Source organism: Macaca nemestrina, chromosome 1, assembly GCF_043159975.1.
Source record: "Macaca nemestrina isolate mMacNem1 chromosome 1, mMacNem.hap1, whole genome shotgun sequence".
In the NCBI taxonomy this organism is placed as follows: domain Eukaryota; kingdom Metazoa; phylum Chordata; class Mammalia; order Primates; family Cercopithecidae; genus Macaca; species Macaca nemestrina.
The window spans coordinates 85,440,436-85,460,539 of NC_092125.1; the positions used below are offsets into that span (position 1 = coordinate 85,440,436).

Consider the following 20,104-nt stretch of genomic DNA (forward strand, 5'->3'; position numbering starts at 1 on the left):
AGCATTTAGTATTATCTACTTTTTTATTTTAGCTGTTCGAATAGGTGGGTAATAATATCTCATTATGGTTTTAACTGTCATTTTCATAATATTCAATATCAGTATATTGAACATCTTTTCATGTGCTTACTTGCCATCTCTATCTCCTCTTGGGTGAAATGTCTATTGTCTTTTCCCTATTTTGTAATTACATTGCTTGGGCTTTTTAATTGCATTTCGAGAGTTCTTTATATAGTCTAGATATAAAATCTTTGTAAGATATGTTGACAACTATTTTCTCCCATTTTGTAGCCTGTCTTTTTATAGTCTTAGCAGGGTCTTTCATTGAGCACATAATTTTAATTTTAATGAAGTCCCATTTATTCATTTTTATTGACTTTTTTTGGTCATATCTAAAAACTCCTTACCAAGCCCTAGATCCAGAAAATGTTCTCCAATATTTTCCTCTAACAGTTTTATAGTTTTATGTTGTACATTTAAATCCCTGACCCATTTTGAATAAATTTTTGTATTTATGAGAGCTTTGGGGAAGTTATTTGGGCTTTTTTTTTTTTGGTCTCTTATTTGAGCACCATTTGTTGAAGATTATTTTTGCTTTTGCACTTTTCTCAAAATCAGTTGGAAATACCTGTGTTAGCCTAGGTCTGGTACTGTGTACTTATTACATCGCAATTATCTCTTGGTCTTAAGGTGGCAATACAGTATGGCTTAATATCTGGTAGAGTGATTCTTTCCACTTTATTCTCCCTTTACGAAATCCTTTTAACTACTCCAGTTCTATTGCCTTTCCACATAAAACTTAAAATAAGCTTGTCTCTAACTAAAGAAATCTTGCTAGGATTTTGAGAGATTGCATTAAACCTATAGATTTGCTATCTCACGAAAGAACATGAAAAAAAAAAAAAAAAGAATAAAGACTAAGCCTGTAGATCAATTTGGGAAGAACTGACATCTTTAACGTTTAAAGCATTTCAAATCTACTAGCCACTCATTATTTCTAATTCCTCCAAACAATACTCACCAGTATTATTAGCTGCTCTATTAATATCATTTTTCTTCACTCTTCAATACCACTGCATCATTTCCCTGCCTCCTTCAAAAGGGAGAAGGCTACTGGGGTAATTCTCAGTAGAAAACAATAGTAATAGCCCCTTTGAGTGTTTATCATCATAACATTCTTAGGTTTCTCAATAAAATAAGCTGTTATTTTTCCAGGTAGTCATTTAACACTTTAATTAGCATCTTTGGAAATCTTTTCATCTTTACAAGAGAACTTTTTTTTTTAACCAAAAGTTCTTAGTTGCTGTACCCTCAATTGAGGTATGAGTTACTAAGAAATTATTTTAGGCAGATAGGAAAAAAAGGGGTCCTTGGAAGATTTTTCCAGCTCTTATCTAGCATGAAAGCCTTGGGTCTTAGACTCTGGTTGGCAATCTTTGATATGCAAATGTTAGCCATTAGAAACTGGGTCCACCTAACACGACGATTACCATTCACCCAACACCCATTCACCCAACACGGCGATTACCATTACCATCCGTTGTCCTCTTGCCCTTGCCCTAACATGTGCCTGGCAGTATGGCTGCTCCCACATATCCCCACGTGTGTGAAACATCATGGCACCCTGCATTTGCATATTAAAAAGAGAGGGTGGGAGGGCCAGTTTTTCCGCGGGCTATGTGCATGAAATGCCAGGTCAAACCAATCCCCTGAGCTCTATGCAAATCAGACACCACCTCCTCCAGCCATCCAATATAGCTGGCTGATACTACCTGAAAGCGGGGTTCTGTCTCGTGGCTTTGGAGCCCCCCTTCCTCTGTCTCTGTAGAGGGGAGCTTTTTCTTTCTTTCCTCCCCCTTCCCTCTTGCCTATTAAACTCCCTGCTCCTTAAAATTACTCCACGTGTGTCCGTGTTTTTTTTTTCTAATTCGACTCAAGAGGAAGAATCTGGTGTTCCTCCCCTCATCGGAGCCGTATCACAATGATAAAACATGTTGTTTTGAAATCTAAGTTTTAAAAGATTATGGGGAGATTTCCACTTCCAGTATGTAAGGAGTCCAGAAGTCACCACAGTGTCCTAACAAAAAGTAAAACCCTGAACGAACTGAAAAATCAACAACTCGTCTTAGATATGTAAGAGAGGTAAGGTCACAGGGCAAACTGTTGTCCCCAAATTGGACAGACAGGTGGCTATGGAGAATCACAACTTGGCAGTTTAAAAACCTATAGCAGAAACCTTGCAGGGAACCAGTGCCTGGTTAGGAAAACCTAAACTGTGATTAAAGAATTGCTGCAGGTTCAGTGTGGACAAGCCTGAAAGATTAAAAACTCCAAAGGTGGCCCAGTCATAGGGAGGCCCCACATTTATTTTTGAGTTTTACCACCAAGAGTTCAACCATGTCCTCATAGTGAATACCAGAGAAACATACCTTCATGCTTCCAACAGAGGGAGGAGAAAAGAGAATCTCTGCTGCATTCTGAAATATGCCAGAATATTCTCTTCTTAAAAAGGCCTGCCCTCAGGAGAAACTATTTTACCAGAGTCTAACTTGTCTGGAATTTTTCAGAGCCTAATCTGCTGGGGTATTATCAGAGACTAACCTTCCAGAAGGAGGGGCAGTACCCAAGTCTGGCACCTTCTAGCCATCCTGTCCCAACTAAGCAGGAAGGCAGGAAGGGAGGTACAGAGGTGGCAGGAGTACTGAGAAGCTGAGAAGCCCTGGTGTTCACAGTGCAGTCTCACAGCCTCACTAAAGATTGGGACCTAATCATAGGACTACAGAATGGCCCCTTACCAACACATACATGCACACACACGTCCCTTGCCACTACATCACTCAAAGCCTACTTATTGCAATTCCTTTTGCCCAATATATTGAGAAAAGAAAAAGAGCTCAAAGCTGTCTGAGCTATGTGAGGCATGCAAAATTTATTAGGCAAAAGCTTGGCCGTCCTCAAGCTTTGGGCTCAAAGTCTATACTTATTTTCTAATCTTGTTATTTAAGGTTAACAACATGTCTGCCTTTCAACAAAAAATTACAAGGCATACTAAAAATGGGACAAAGAGACTGGACAGACATCAAAATGATAGTCAGATATGGCAACAATGTTGCAATTATCAGACCAGGAATTTTAAAAACTATTATTGATATGTTAAAGACTTTATGGTTAAAGTACGCAACACGCAAGAACAGATAAATAAGATGGAAAGTCTAAGAAAGAATCAGAACTGTTAGAGATCAAAAACACTGTAACATAAATAAATAATACTTTTGATGAGCTCGTTAGTAGACCAGACACCACTTAGGAAAGAATCTCTGAGCTTGAGAATATAATAGAAACTTCAAAACGAAAAAAGCAAAGACTGGGAGAAAAAACAAACAAACAAACAGAACAGAATATCCAAGAACTGTGGGATTACTACAAAAGGTATAAGTTACATGCAATGGGAATACTAGAAGGAAAGGGAATGAAGCAATAATGTCTGAGAATTTCCCAAAATTTTCCTACCTCAAACCACAGAGTCGGGAAATTCAAAAAGTATCAAGCAGGATAAATGCAACCCCCCACCCCCACAAAAAAAACTAACTATACCTAGGTACACCATTTTCAAACTACAGAATACAAAAAATAAATAAATAAATAAATCCTGAAAGAAGCCAGAGGCAAAAAACAACTTACGTATAGAGGAACAAAGATAACAATTATATCTGATTCCTTAGAAACCATGCAAGTAAGAAGAGAGTGAAGTGAAGTATTTAAAAGAAGAAGAAGAAAAAAAAACACCTCACCAACCTATGATTTCATTTGCTGCAAAATTACCCTTCAAAAGTGAAAGAGAAATACTTTCTCAGACAAAAACAAAAATTGAGGGAATTTGTTGCCAGGAAACTACTTTTCAGGAAAAATTTAAAAGTTCTTCAAAAAGAAGAAAAATGATATAAATCAGAAACAGAACTATGTAAAGAGAGGACCAGCATCAGAGAATGAGTAAGTGAAGGCAAAATAAAAACTTTTATCTTTTATTTTTAATTAATCTAAAAGATAACAGGTTGTTCAAAAGAATGGCAACGATGTATTCAAATATGAATTCTTACTTATGCATGAAATAAATGACAGCAATGATACAAGGGACAAGAACGAGGAATCAGGATTACTCTGTTATCACAAGGTACTTCACTATCCATGAAACAGCACCATATTATTTCAAAGTGGGCTGACATTAGTTATAAATTTATATTGCAAACTCTAGGGTAACCATTAAGAAAAGTTAAAAAATGGAAGTATAATTGAAATGCTAAAAAGAGAGAGGAAAAAAAAAGCAATCATATAAAATGCAGCTTCATTCACAATTGCCAAAACTTAGAAGCAACCAAGATGTCCTTAAGTAGGTAAATGGATAAACTGTGGTACATGCAGACAATAGAATGTTACTCACTAAAAAGCAATGAGCTGTCACACCTTAAATATTGCTAAGCAAGAGAAGCCGATCTGAAAAGGCTATAAACTGCATGATTCCAACTATATGATATTCCAGAAAAGGCAAACCTATGAGACAGCAAAAAGATCAGTCATGTCCTGGGGTTAGCAGGTAGGGAGGAATAAAGAGGTGGAACACAGAACATTTTTAGGGCATTAAAATTATTCCGCATAATACTATTATGGTGGATACATGTTGTTCTGCATTTGTCAAAGCCCATAGAATGTACAACACCAACAGAGAACACGAATGTAAACATGTAAACTATGGACTTAGGTGATAATGAAGGGTCATCGATGTTAACAAATGTGCCACACTCTGGTAAGGCATGTTGATAGTGGGGGAGGCTGTGCATGTGTGTGTGGTGGGCGGGAGGAGGTCTAAGGGGAACTCTATACTTTCCACTCAATTTTTCTATGATCCTAAAACTGCTGTAAATAAGAAAGTTTATTAATTTAAAAAGTATATATGAAAGTGTATTCACTTAGAAATTGAGCTCTGATTCCTACCCCATCCATCCCATTTTCTCTCCACCCTAGTCTCTTTAGGCAACCATTTTTACAACTGCCAGTGCATTCTAGCAGTTGTAAAACTTTCCTTAGGAAATGCAAGCAAATTTAGAAATATATGCTTATATCCCCGCATTTCTTAAATAAAATTTAGCACACACAAAAGCTTATGAAAAATGCTGCCCAAAGAAAGGAAGGGAAAATCAGAAATGAAAACTAAGGAAGTATAAGAAATATTCTCAATAGACCTAGACAGAAAAATGTATTTAAATTATAGAACTGAAGGATGAAACTATTTTATTTATAACAATTTTAATGCCTCAAATTTATAATTCAAAAAGATGTTTCCCTAATTGCAATGGCGTATTTTCTATACTGTCAAAACATTTTCATATACACATTTCATCTCACCTTCCCAATACCCTGGCAAAACAAGCAGAGTAAACGTCATTTATTATCCTCCTTTAACAGATGGAGAATCTGATAGGTGATGGAATTAAATCTTCTGATTCCTAGTCCACTGCTTTTTGACTACTCAATGTCATTAGAAAATATTTTACTTTAATTATTCCTACCATTTACTACTTTCCATTGCTCCTGTTAAACCTTTGTGCAAATTTTTCATATGCAAGTTTTTGTGCTGATAGAAGACAAACACACTTTTATAAGTCTAGAAATAAATTTCCTTAAAAAGAACACAAGAAAAAGGAGAGTATTTCCTTCCTTAAATACATGAGTCTCACTATTCCCTTTTTGTATTCTCCACTTCCCTATATTTTAAGTTCACGAATTATAAAACATTAGGAAATTTGATAAATTTCATAAAACTCTAAGACATGAAGACATGAAGTTTACCACAAAATAACTTAACATTTCGTTGCCTAAAATTCATTGTAGTTTATTAGCTACCAAGATACAGAGTCTGTAACATTCAAGAGTTCCATGATAAGAACCAAAATCTGTCTTTACAAATTAATCTCCTACTAAACTCAACATGCACTCTTTTCTCTAGCCAAACTAGTCTATTAAGTATTTTCCAAAACTACCATTTGCCTGCTTACGTGCTTTTCTCCTACCATTCACTTATCTTGAATGCCTTCCTATCTGCCTACATACAGTCTTCTCATTCTTCAAAGCCCCACCATTAAAGTCTTCTATGAAAAACACGATGTTGTACAAAGAACATAAATCTGGTAACAAGCCTAACTTAGATTTTAATCTAGGCTATGCTACTTACTAACTAATGTCTCTGAAGCTGGGTTTCCTCATCTATAAAATGGGGCAACACCCATTTTAGATGACATCTAAATCACAGAATTTGTGCTGGAATACAGTGAATAGCACAAAGAGTTAAAAAAAAAAAAAAAAGGACTAGAACTGATCATTAGAAATAAACTTATTACTCATTTCTTGAGCTCACTGTAACTTGCTTGTATAACTCATTTAGCAATCCACAGTCTGGACTCACTCTGTCAGTTTGGCCCTAAATGATTATTTAACTTGTGGCATTTTAAGTTTTATTTCTCTCTCAGGTTTTGTGTCTCCAAACAACTGAAACCTTTTCAAAAGCCACAACTATATGCTATACCTACTTACTTACAATTCCACATAGTTTTAGCATGTTACTTATAAAAGAGGACTCAAAAAATATTTCCTCAGTAAAGCATTTGCTGAAAATAATCTATCCAGAAAATGAGAAAAACATTTTAAGAAGAGCATTAACACAATGGAGCATCCACGGAAAGGTAAAAGGAAAGAAAAGGAGGGAGGGAGAAGAGGTGTGGGAATGGGCAGAGTGTGTGGCGTGGGGTTAAGACAAGGAAGATAGGAAGTGTATTCAGATTGTGATAACAGAGAAACTAGAGATGTTCAGATGTTTAACCTAAAGAAGACTTCAGAAAGCATGATAAATAGAAGAGACATAAATTATATGTGACTCTAAAAGCAAAACTAGGACCAATGACTAAAATAAAAAGAAATTCAAGGCCGGGAGTGGTGGCTCATGCCTGTAATCCCAGCACGTTTGGAGGCTGAGGCGGGCAGATCACCTGAGGTAGGGAGTTCAAGACCAACCTGACCAACATAGAGAAAACCCGTCTCTACGGGTCTTCTAAAAGTACAAAAAATTAGCCAGGCTTCATGGTGCATGTAATCCCAGCTACTCGGGAGGCTGAGGCAGGAGAATTGCTTTAACCCAGGAGGCGAAGGTTGTGCTGAGCCAAGATTGCACCAGGGCACTCCAGCTTGGGCAACAAGAATGAAACTCTGTCTCAAAAAAAATAAAGAAAAGAAATTCAGCTTAATATAAAATAAAATTTTATAATATTAGAGCTGCCCAACCATGGAATAAATATGATTCATTTAAAAGTACCTTGTAAAATTAAATGTACTTAAGCATAGCTCAAGGTTGAAATGGTTTTCAGTCCAAAAAACAGCATCTCTAACAAGCCTGGCAGAATGAAAGATATTATAAATACCTCATATTTACTTTCATCAATCGAAGCATATAATTTTCAGAAGTAGTTATTCTTTGTCAAGAATTACATATAAACTGGGTAAAGTCTCTCAATTCCACAAGCCTAAGACTCTATGTTTTGTAACATTCTTCAAATATTCAACGAAATAGTATTTTCTGTAAGTATTTTTAAATGATAGTCCTCAGCTAGGATTTTGGATTACTGTTTAAACCACAAAATAGCATTTTAGTTTCTCATTCTATAAGTGACTCTTGAGACCACAATACCATCTTTAAAGCTGCACTGTGGCCAGGAGTGGTAGCTCATGCCTCTAATCCCAACACTTTGGGAAGCTGAGGTGGCAGGATCACTTGAGTCCAGGAGTTCAAGACCAGCCTGAGCAACACAGTGAGACCCCCATCTCTACAAAAATTTAAATTAAAACAAAAAAAAAACCAAAAACTGCATTGTCCTTTACAATTTTCAAAGCATTTCCATATCTTTATTTTCAATGAAAACTATGGACAATCAGATACCCACAGAGAAAAGCACATGAATAGGCAAGAGCCAAACAGAGATATGATAAAATATAAATTGTTTAATTATTCTTCCTTTAATAATGTCTTAGAACTTCAATACTAATTAAATAAAACAGCGATTAAGACACCCACATCTTAAAAAGCAAACACCGAAACAGAAACATTCTATTCCTGCCACATTCATGTTCTTCTCAAAGATCACTCTTACCACCCAAAACTTAAAAGAAACAGTCACTGCTGTCTTAGAGCATAGTTCTCGGAGTGTGGTCACTATACCAGCAGCAGCATCACCACCTGGGAACTTGTTAGAGATGGCAATTCCCCAGCCCCACCCAACCTACTGAATCAGCACTTCTGCAGCTGACTCAACAATCTGGGTTTCAACCAGGCTTCCTCCACAGGATTCAGATGCATGCCAAAGTTTGAAAAGCACTCTTAGAAAATGGTTTAGTTTATTTCTAACTTGGCAGTATCCCTTTACCTACTTCTCCTCAGCACCTTTCTCTTTCTCACATTTTGCACTATCCAAAGATACTCTCATTTGAATGATTAATTCACCAACAATGTTCTGCTCTTTCCTACTTTCCTCTTAAAATGTGAGGGTACCTTTTCAATCATCCCATATATCCTTAATTTATTTCTTACTTTTTGTGTGTCCTTCCAAATTCATGTTGGTATTTTTAAATTTTTTAAATGTAAATTATTAAGTTTATAATAAATTACTCCATGAACATCAAAATTATCACTTTCATATAAAAAATCTCTTTTGACACATACAATCCTTGAAAGTGTTTTCTTGAGAAACATAAAATATATAATACAGGACTTATTTAGCAAATGAAGCTATGACTTATGGTCTAGAATTCCAGCTAATTTAAATATATAAGACTCAACTATAAGAAAACTGACCAATACATACTCCTTTTGAGATGGAATTCATATGTACATTTAAACAAGAGCGGTTTTTAAAGAAGTGGTTTCTAGAAATGCTGACTGGAAGTGAGAACTTTTTTTTAAAACAGATTTAGGGGGTACAAGTGCAGTTTTGCTACATGGACATATTGTGTAGTTGTGAGGTATGCAATATAGCGTACCCATCACTTGATAGTGTACCCTGTACCCATAGGCAATTTCTCATCCCTCACCTCCTCCCACCTTTCCTAGTCTCCAATGTCTACTATTCTAGCAGTGAGAACTTTTAGATCCTAGACACGTACATGCATGTATAAGCAGGCACATCGGTTCTGTAATGCTGACAAATAACAACAAAGCAAAACAACCAAAATCGTCTGAAAATAATTTTTTTGGTTGACAATAAATGTACCCAAGACCATAATTCATAAATCTGGCAAGAAATAGACCTTTGCCGCTAGATATTACATAGTAACTCACAGTCAGGTACAATGAAGGACTGTCTTACCTGTGTACATAATGTAGCTGATGAACTGAGTCAATTGCTATCACCATCTCAGCCAAGTAAAATCGAGCCATATCTTCAGGCAATCTATCTTCAAATTTGCTGAGTAAAGTAAGCAAATCACCACCAACATAATAATCCATAACCAGGTACTGTGAATGAAAAAAATAAAATGTACTCAGTAAACTAATAAGGGTGAAAGATTAATATACTGTATCCCAAGGTCAAACAGGACTGGGTCAAATATTTATGCAGTTAATTACATATGCAGCTAATTAACAAGAAACTGTGTAAGATGATGATCAGCAGTCATTACAAAACTTCTAAATTTCATACAGCAGTAAAACAAAACTTTTAAAGACTGGGGCAGAGAACAACACAGGGTTACCATTCTTCTTGCTGTATTTTGCAAAGAGATAATATCATCATTATTATCATCTTCCAACAATGGAACACAGCTTTCCAAGATTTTAGAATAACGAACATTTAAATCCAGCCCCCCTCAAAAAAAAAAACAATAAAAGAAAAAATTCGAATACAGGATCGTCCCTACATTGAAAGAAATTCGTATTCATCATCATTATGTTTTCCTTATTTTACCCAGTAAGAACTTTATTAGAACCAGCATCAGTCTATAGATCAGCATTTAGAAACCACTACTATGTAGAATATAGTAATTCTCACCATATGTTTCTCTTCCCATTTCTAATACTATAAATATCAGAATGAGCTTTTCTCAGGTGTATATAATAAACAGATGCCAACTAATTTTAGATATGGATGCTTATGGGTATGTATGTGGGTGTGCCAAAAAAGAAACGATGAGGATAGTACATCAAACTGTTCACTGGGATTCTCTAGGTTGTTAGATTACACCTGATGTTATAACTTTATGTTCTACATTGCTTTATAAACATGTATTACATACACATGTGTATTTGTGTGTATATTATATATTATTTTTAAGTGAGGGAGAAAACTAGGCATAGTGGAAAAATGGGTATTGTAGTCAGAGAAACCTATATTCAAATACTGACTCCATGTTGTAAGTGGAAGTTGAAAAATTAATCTCTGTGACATTTCATTATTATATATAGACATATCATAAGTATAATAATGATAATGTAGCACTTAGCATGAAGGCTAGTGAGTATAAGACACGTGAAGGTCATTAATAATGCCTTGAAATTAAGGTTTTATTACAGAATAAAGATATTGTTTCAGGGATATTACTGACTTGACATTAAGATTTAAAGAGTCTTGAAAAAATTCAAATTCCTTTTATTACTGTATGTTAAAATTATAAACATAGTAAATGTGTGTTAAACCAAAGAAACTAATTTCACATATTTAAAGTCTTGAAAATTAGGGAAGCAGAATGTATTTAAAATCCTGGTCTTGGTCTACTTGCTGTATTTACTAGGCCCAACGTTTTTGTTTGTTTGTTTTGAGACAGTCTTGCTCTGTCGCCAGGCTGCAGTGCAGTGGCACGATCTTGGCTCACTGCAACCCCCGACTCCTGGGTTCAAGTGATTCTCATGCCTCAGCCTCCCAAGTAGCTGGGATTACAGGCATGCGCCACCATACCCAGCTAATTTTTGTATTTTTAGTAGAGACGGGGTTTCACCATGTTGGCCAGGATGGTCTTGATCTCCTGACCTTGTGATCTGCCCACCTCGGCCTCCCAAAGTGCTGGGATTACAGGCGTGAGCCACCATGCTGGGCTGGCCTAATGTTGAACTGACCCTATCCTGACAATTTACTTTTGATTAAAGTGTGAAGACTATTTTCTTATAGACAGAGTCTATAAGACTAAAAGTCTAAAATAACTAGATAATCCATTCTTTCTCCTCAATTCAAATGAAACGTCCCTTCATCGTATTTTAAGATCCCAAATATACTCGTATCTGTTCCTAGATAATCTATTCTGCTATGGTTACCTATTCCTATATTATTATAATATCATATTGTTCAGATCGGTTAATTTTATAGTAAAATTGAATATCTGGTACTCCTAATCACAAACTACTTTGAAAATATTACCCAACGTAGCTAAGGCATCTTTAAATAAGTTTTTAAAAAACATACACTGAGAGGTAATATTCATAATAGGTCAAAGATATAATCCTAACATAAAGAGCCCCTACCAACTATTAAGAGAGGGACAAACGATCCAACAAAACTAGGCTAAGAATATTAACAGATAATTCACATAAGAGGCAACACGATCAGCCAATTAATACATGCTGAACTTCAATAGTCATTAGGGAAATGAAAGCCAAAGCAACAATCACTGATTTTAGGAATCACTGGTCGGATTACTAAAAAGACCATCACAGCTTTGGGGATTGTTTTCAGTCCAAGGAAAGAATGCTAAAACATCTGAAAACATGCAATAAACGAGTTATGTGTCCCAAAATGAGCATTTCAAGATATGATTCTAGAAGTCTTCCTAGGAATATCAGGAAACTCTTTTAATTCCCATGCTGCCATAACAAAGAGATTAACAGTTAATCTTTAGAGGCTCACCTTATAGTTATTCCTCCTTGCTTTCTTTTTGTTTACTATTAAAAAATACTTTTCTAAAAAAAGATACTTTTCTAATAATTTCTGTCTTCACAAATTGGATTCCTATAAAGAATTTAGAGTTCATATGAGTTACTGCAATTAATTTAAAATTCAAGTATCTTTCACCTTTTAAAAAAGTTACGTATGTCAATTCAAGGTATTTTCCTTTTTTTCCTCAACCATAAAATAACTAATCAGGAAATAATGAATAAGAAAGTACAGAAGGAACAAATTTCACTGGTTCATTGTATTCTAGTGTTACGTAAGTGATAAAAATTTTATGTGTCAATGTTGACATAACTAAGCAGCTTTGTATTTAACGAGCTTTTTTAAAGAAAAAAATGATCTAATCACATATCTACCATTCATTAAATTATGTGCCTTTTTCTGAAACACACAAAAGGTCTACTTGCTATAACTACAAATTTTTTCATAAACTATAGTGGTAAACAGGTTAGAAATGAAAGTTATTTGCCACAGCTTTCTCAAACTGTATAACATTATAAATTATGTTCTTTACTTGGCAATTTAAAAGCTATCAGGGTTAAACATTACTTTGAAAAATAATTATATATAATAAAATTTCCTTTTATGGTATCTAAAATTAGCTTTGTCAACATTTTTTAATGATTTTATTTTCTAATATTGTAAAAATGTTCAAAAGGAAATCTTTGATGATAACCAAGACCTCTGACTCTTGAGATGAATATATGATGAAGGCTCCCCTAAACTACAGAAACACTGGCAAGTTATAGGAGATTTGACTGCTACAGTGTTTCATTCTTCCTCCAGTTATGTCTTTAATTCTATTTTAGTAATTATTGAGTGGTATATAGAGACTATTTTTCCCTGAGAAATGTCTTTGAAAAAGAAATGTTAACCCTAATGTCAAATACAAAAGAATGCAAATAAAACTAAATGAAAGGAGAGAGATAATTAACAGTTCAGGCTTTTTTTGCTATATAAAATTTGGTATTTGAGTAATTTACTTCTATTAATATATCTACAAAATTATATAATTATTTCTATATTTATACCAAAATGTAGAATTTTAAGCAATGCACAAATCTGCAGTGTTACATTTATCTAATACAGAATGCAATGTCATAGTGAATTTTATTCATTATTTGAAAACATTTTGAAAATTATCATGATACATTGCTATAATTTTTCTAGGCAAAGATGTGGGATGTGTTTTAATCTGCTCTTGCAAATGTTGTTAACAAACCCATGCAGATTATATTTGCATGATACATTCACCCCTAAAATTTTGTATATTAAATAAAATTAAATCCAGTTAAAACATCATTACATTCAGTTCAACAACTATGCAACTAGCGCATACAAAACTCTTTATACTATGGCTTTTAAACAATTCTCACTATAACCCACAATAATATATATGGCTTATATGATAATTCAGTATATTATAAAATAAATGTGTCATGAGACTACATTCACTCTTACTACTTGTCATTAACTCTGTCATTTTCTATTCTATTTAATCTTCAAAAATGTTGCTTATGGCTGGGCATGGTGGCTCATGCCTGTAATCCACACACCTTAGGAGGTCAAGCTGAGAGGATCACTTGAAGCCAAGAGTTCAAGATGAGCCTGAGCAACAAACTGAGACCCCATTTTTACCAAAAAAAAAAAAAAAAAATTAAGTTAGTGGGGCACAGTGGCACACATCTGTAGTCCCAGTTACTCAAGAGGCTGAGGTGGGAGGGTTGCTTGAGCCCAGGAGTCAGAGGCAGCAGTGAGCTCTAATTGGGCAACAGAGCAAGATCCAGCCTGGGCAACAGAGTAAGATCTTGTCTCTTTAAAATTAAAAAAAAAAAAGGAAAAGAAAAAATAATGCTGCTTGTAACTGACTTAATTGATGTTATTACCCACTAATGGGTCACCATCTGCAGTTTAATAAAACATTATTATATTCTTATAAGCATGTAAGGGATATAAAAGACAAGTAATGACATTATTTGAACACCTAGATCTGGCCTGAAATCAGACAAACCCCATGAGTATTATAGAGTTGCATAAACCTTTATTTTTTTTTCCTTGTTTCCAGTGGGGTTGGAAAAACCTTTAATTTTAAATTATCTAAAGATGGTCCAGTCCATGTAACTTATTTAAATTTTTTTTTTTTTTTTTTTTTTTTTTGAGACTGAGTCTTGCTCTGTCACCCAGGCTGGAGTGCAGTGGCACGATCTTGGCTCACTGCAACCTCCACCTCCCGGGTTCACGCCATTCTCCTGCCTCAGCCTCCTGAGTAGCTGGGACTACAGGTGCCCGCCACCACGCCCGGCTAATTTTTTGTATTGTTAGTGGAGACGGGGTTTCACCATGTTAGCTAGAATGGCCTCAATCTCCTGACCTCATGATCCGCCCGCCTTGGCCTCCCAAAGTGCTGGGATTACAGGTGTGAGCCACCACATCTGGCCTATTTAAATGTTTTTAAAAGCTGTATCAAAAAAAATCAGAGATATATACACACGTGTTATGTAATAAAAATAATTTAAAAACGTAAAGTTAGAATGAGATGAGAAAGATTAATTTCAATGGGAAATTCTGGAAATGATTATTTTAAGATGAATTTGAGCACAATTTTAAAGTGCTAGCTGGACTTTAACAGAAGCAGGGGAAGAGGAATGGTACTGGTATTAAAGGTATCATGAAAAACTCCTGAAGGCCTTCTACAGAACTTAACTAATAGCAATTAAATGTTTGGATTTAGCTTCGACTTGCTTATTAAAAAGCATAAAGAATTCCAATGAAAAGGTATCAAATTTCCAGGGAGAAAAAAAAACACCACATATCAAGTGAACAACTTACCCTATGTGAAATGCTGTTAATTTTCTTTTTTTTTTTAATTATACTTTTAAGTTCTAGGGTACATGTGCACAATGTGCAGGTTTGTTACATATGTATACATGTGCCATGCTGGTGTGGTGCACCCATTAACTTGTCATTTACATTACGTATATCTCCTAATGCTATCCCTGCCCCCTCCCCTCGCCCCCGACAGGCCCCAGTGTGTGATGTTCCCCTTCCTGTATCCAAGTGTTCTCACTGTTCAGTTCCTACCTATGAGTGAGAACATGTGGTGTTGGTTTTTTATATAAAACCTACATTTAAACGATGTTTAAATAAAAATAATTCTAATTCTTCCAACAAAAAAATAGTAAGTATACAGAAATACAAAAATGATTCTTACTAAGTTATTGTCATCCTGGAAAGCATAGTGCAAGGTTGTAATCCATTTATTGTCTCCATTCACTAATACATCCCTTTCTTCACGAAAACATGCTGTCTGAAATGCAAAAAGAAAAATTTTAGAGTATACTTTATGTAAAACTAGGAAATATACAAAGAATTACTATGTTTATTATATTATTTCTGTTATGGAAAAGGAATACACCTGATATTATAAGACATTTCAATAACACAAGTTTCAAACCACCCTCAGAAACTGGGCTACTGGAATAGTAACTTTTAAAAATATATTTTATATTAAAAAACACTTTTATAGTTCAAAATAATCTGAAAAACGCACAGAATAATTCAAGAACCATGGACCAACCCATCATCCATATAATATAAATGTCTACATTTTGCCATATTTACTTCTGATCTTTTTAAAGAAATAACATGTAAATTGTAGCCTTCCTACTCCAAACTGCGAACCCATTCTCTTCCCTTTCTCCCGTTGTAATAATAATTTGAAGTCATTGGATAGTCCACCAATTATATGACTTGATCACAAGTGTATGTCTATAAACAACAGATTTGTTTTATGTTTTGAAAATGTTCATGGGCCAGGTGCAGTGGCTCACGCCTGTAATCCCAGCACTCTGGGATGCCAAGGCGGGCAGACTGCTTGAGCTCAGGAGTTCAAGATCAGCCTGAGCAACATAGCGAAACCCTGTCTCTAAAAAAATACAAAAATCAGCAGGGTGTGGTGGCATACACCTGTAATCCCAGCTACCCAGGAGGCTAAGGCAGGAGAATTGCTTGAACCCAGGAGGCACAGGTTGCAGTGGGCCAAGATAGTATCACTGCACTCCAACCTGGGTGACAGGGTGAGACCTTGTCTCAAAAAAAAGAAAGAAAAAGAAAACGAAAAAATTTATGTGAATGTTATAATTTTATCTATCCTTTTGCAATTTGACTTTTTTTTTTTTCTCAAGAATGACTGCTCTTCTTTTGACTGCTATGGCATACCATTGTTTGAATGCACTATAATTTATTTATGCAATAACCATGGAGAAACATAGGTTATTTCCAGTTTTGTATTATTATTACACAATGTTGGAATAAACATATTTGTACAAATGTGCAAGAGTTTCTCCACTGTATATACTTAGAAGTAGAAATGCTAAATGCAAATTTCAACTTTACCATTTAGCCAATTTTCTTTCCTGAGTGCTATACCAATTACTATCTCCACCCAGAATATAAAAGCTCTGCTTTTCCCCATATCCTCAACTACATATGACATTATTAGACTTTTAAGTGGTTGCTAATACGATGGATGTGAAATAATATCATTATTCCTTTAATTAACATATTCCTAATTACAGGTGCAGATAAATAGCTTTACATACACTTACTGGACACCTGAACTTTGTCTTTTAATTGTTCACTTCCCTTGTCCATTTTATCTAATGGATTGGTTTTTCAAATTTTTTTTTCAAGTTGTAGTTTATTCTAAGAATATATTTCCACTACTATAAAAGTATATCCTGGAGAACCTTAGAAATATATAAACAAAAATAAAAAATAATTTTTTAACTTTTTTTTTTTTTTTTGAGACAGGATCTCACTCTATTGCCCAAGCTGGAGTACAGTGCTACGATCACAGCTCACTGCAGCCCAGGTTCCTGGGCTCAAGTGATCCTCCCACCTTTGCCTCTCGAGTAGCTGGGACTACAGGTGCACACCACTATGACCAGCTAATTTTTTAATTTCTTTCTAGAGACGAGGTCTCACTATCTTGCTCAGGTTGGTCTCGTACTACTGGGCTCAAGCAATCTTCCAGCCCCCTCAAAGTGCTAGGATTACAGGTATGAGCTACCATACCCAGCCTAAAAATTAATTTTATATATCATAATTTTGTAATACATTATCCTTAATTTTTAACTAAAAAGAAACAAAAATAACACTATGACAGAAACTTCAAAGATAACTCTAAGAAAGTAAAAGTCTCCCTGAGTCATGTTCCCATAGTTTCACTGATCAACTGTTGTGTCCAGAGGTTACCATTATTAACTCTTTGGTCAGAATCCTTCCAGAAAATCTGTGTCTATATAAGCATGCATGCGTGCACACAGAGATTATATATTCACACAGTATTCCACCTCCCCTATATGTTTTGGTCTTTATACAAATGAGATTATAGTGCTCTGTAAGTTGTTTTTTTTTTTTTTTTCAAGTAACAATGAATTTGAACATCCTTCCATATCAGTACATAGAAATCTACCTAATTTTTTCTTAATGGCTACACCATATTCCAGATACACTAAAAACATTATCATACAGTATGCTATATATAATAAGTGATTATTGTTTCCCACAAGGTAAATTCAACAGTCATGATATACAAAACAATTAAATTACTAAAATCTACAACACTATGCTTTGGTTCTTTCTTCTTCCTCTGTCGCCCAGGCTGGTGTGCAGTGGCGCGATCTCAGCTCACTGCAACCTCCACCTCCTGGATTCGAGCAATTCTCCTGCCTTAGCCTCCCGAGTAGCTGGGACTACAGGTGAGCGCCACCAGGCCCAGTTAATTTTTTGTATTTTCAGTAGAGACGAGGCTTCACTGTGTTAGCCAGGATGGTCTTCCTGTCCTGACCTCGTGATCCTCCCACCTTGGCCTCCCAAAGTGCTGGGATTACAGGCATGAGCCACTGCACCTAGCCGTTCTGGTTCTTTTTAAGGGGAAAACAGAAAGCACTTTACATACTTCTTACTAAGTCCTGTTTTATGATTTAACTGACCTGAGGTTATGGTTTACTGCTAACATTTTAGAGAGCTTGTAAAGACTGCCAGAGTCTAGGAGACTACTTTCTCCTGGCTTTATCTCACTATAAGAGCAATCTGAAATTTTATAAACATTCTAGCTAGAATTTAATAAATATTCATTATTTAATTTGACCAATAACTCAAAACTAAAAAAAGTTCCAAAGACTTTAGTCAACAGAACATATTAAACTTTGAGTTCTAATCTATGTTAAACTGTTTAAAAAAACTATTTTTAAAAAATAAAAATAATAGGCCAGGAGTGGTGGCTCGTATCCGCAGTCCCATTCTTTGGGAAGTGAGGTGAGAGGATTACTTGAGGCCTAAAGTTTGAAACCAGCCTGCCTGACACAGCAAGACCCTCACTGTACAGGGAAAAAAAAAAAAATCTGCCTGGCTGGTGGCATGCACCTTTGTAGTCCTAGCTACTTGGAAGGCTGAGGCAGGAAGATCACATGAGCCTAGGAGTTTAAGGCTGAAGTGAGCTAAGATCACACCATTGCACTCTAGCCTGGGCCACAGAGCAAGACTCTGTCTCTTCAAAAACATTAATTAAAATAAGAAAATAAACAATATAAACTATTTATAACATAAACTTTCAAACGTATACAAGGGTAGAGAAACTAGAATAAAAACCCCCGCCTCCTAATGTACTCAACTTCAACAATTATTTTCTTGGTCAATCTTATTTCTTTTAGACCCTCACTCACTTACTACCATCCCCTAGCACCATACACACACAGGAGCATATACATATTTTTAAGCAAACCCCAGACATCACATGATTTTATCCATAAATATCTAGCTATTAAATGATTCCTATCAATGGCTTGAATCCTGAGTCTAGGTATAAAGCACAGGCTACATTTTTGCTTCAACATATCACATGGCTCTCAGTTGCTTGTCACAATTGGGAAAGGATGGGTTCTGCTGGCATTTAGTGGGTAGAGGCCAGGGATACTGCTAAATAACCTACAATGCACACAACAACCCCTCCACCAAAGAATTATCTGGCCCCAGTTGTCAATAAAGTCCCTGTTGAGAAGCCCTGTTCTAGATCAATATTAACCAAACCATGATGCACATATACCTTTGGTATATATATATATTCATAAAGGTGATCTGGGGATTCAACATGCTTAAAGGTTATAGTAACATCCACTTCATTACCTTTTTTAAAAACAAACTAAATAATATATTCCCCCTTTAAAAACAGAATATTTGATATCTAAGAATGTATTAACAACAAACATGTAGGAAGGGCTACTGTAGATCATATCACTTCCTCAGATTCACTCACTTTCTCAAAATGTTCATCTAAACATTCTGCTTGCCACAGTGATGTTTTCAACTGTTATACAGTTTTCCTTTTGAAAAAATATTCAGTCTATATTATTTAAATTTTATCCTTAATGGACTACTGGGATAAAGAGCAACAGGAATGCCTATGTTGAAACAGAAGTTAGTAAGGACTACATACATAAATTGTAATTCCGGAAAGTTGACACAGGATTCTCTTCACCATATTCATAAGATGCACTCATCAGACTAACAATCTTATACTTTACATCAAAACTGCACAGATATTTGGAAAGCATGAGTTAAAAAGAAACAAAATCCACTAATGATTATATCTACTTTGGCTTATCATTTAGTAGGAATAAAGACTTCACTCTTCCATAGAATACTATCACAGAGAAATTCTTTCAAATAACAACTGAATCTTTCTCTAATATGTGAGGAAAAGGACAACATTTTTCATTTTTAAAATCTAAACAGGTGAAATTTTAAATTGTAAAATGTTAAGAATTCAAAATATTACCATGGCATCAATTCACTTTTAAGTCTTCATTTTAATATATATCTGATGGCCAAATCAAACATGAGATGTATCATTTTTACTTATTTTTCAGTAAAAAGTTTTATTAAAAATAGAAACAATTTGGTAACATCCACAACTGCCAAGTATGTGAGAAAACAGACATGTTTACATATTATGAGTGTAAAGATAACCGTCCAACTTTTATAGAAGATAATTTTATTGGAACAATAGCTATCAAAGTTTAAATGTCTCCCCTCCCCGACTAAAATCCCAGAGTTCGACTAGCAAG

At 35.1% G+C, this 20,104-nt stretch overlaps 1 protein-coding gene across 27 annotated transcripts in view; it reads right to left on the reverse strand.

Annotated features, from left to right (window-relative positions):
* The window catches only part of LOC105478710 (CDC42 binding protein kinase alpha), a 330,193-nt gene that overhangs the window by 197,293 nt on the left and 112,796 nt on the right, over positions 1-20,104 (reverse strand). For all 27 annotated transcript variants that reach the window (XR_011614991.1, XR_011615009.1, XM_011736411.3 and 24 more), the window contains 2 exons: positions 15,187-15,282; positions 9,405-9,553 (listed from right to left, as the gene is read on the reverse strand). Coding sequence is in view for 25 of the 27 variants with exons in the window: in XM_011736411.3 (XP_011734713.1) it covers positions 9,405-9,553; positions 15,187-15,282 (245 nt within the window). In the remaining 2 variants the exon portion in view is untranslated. The remainder of the gene's footprint in view (positions 1-9,404; positions 9,554-15,186; positions 15,283-20,104) is intronic.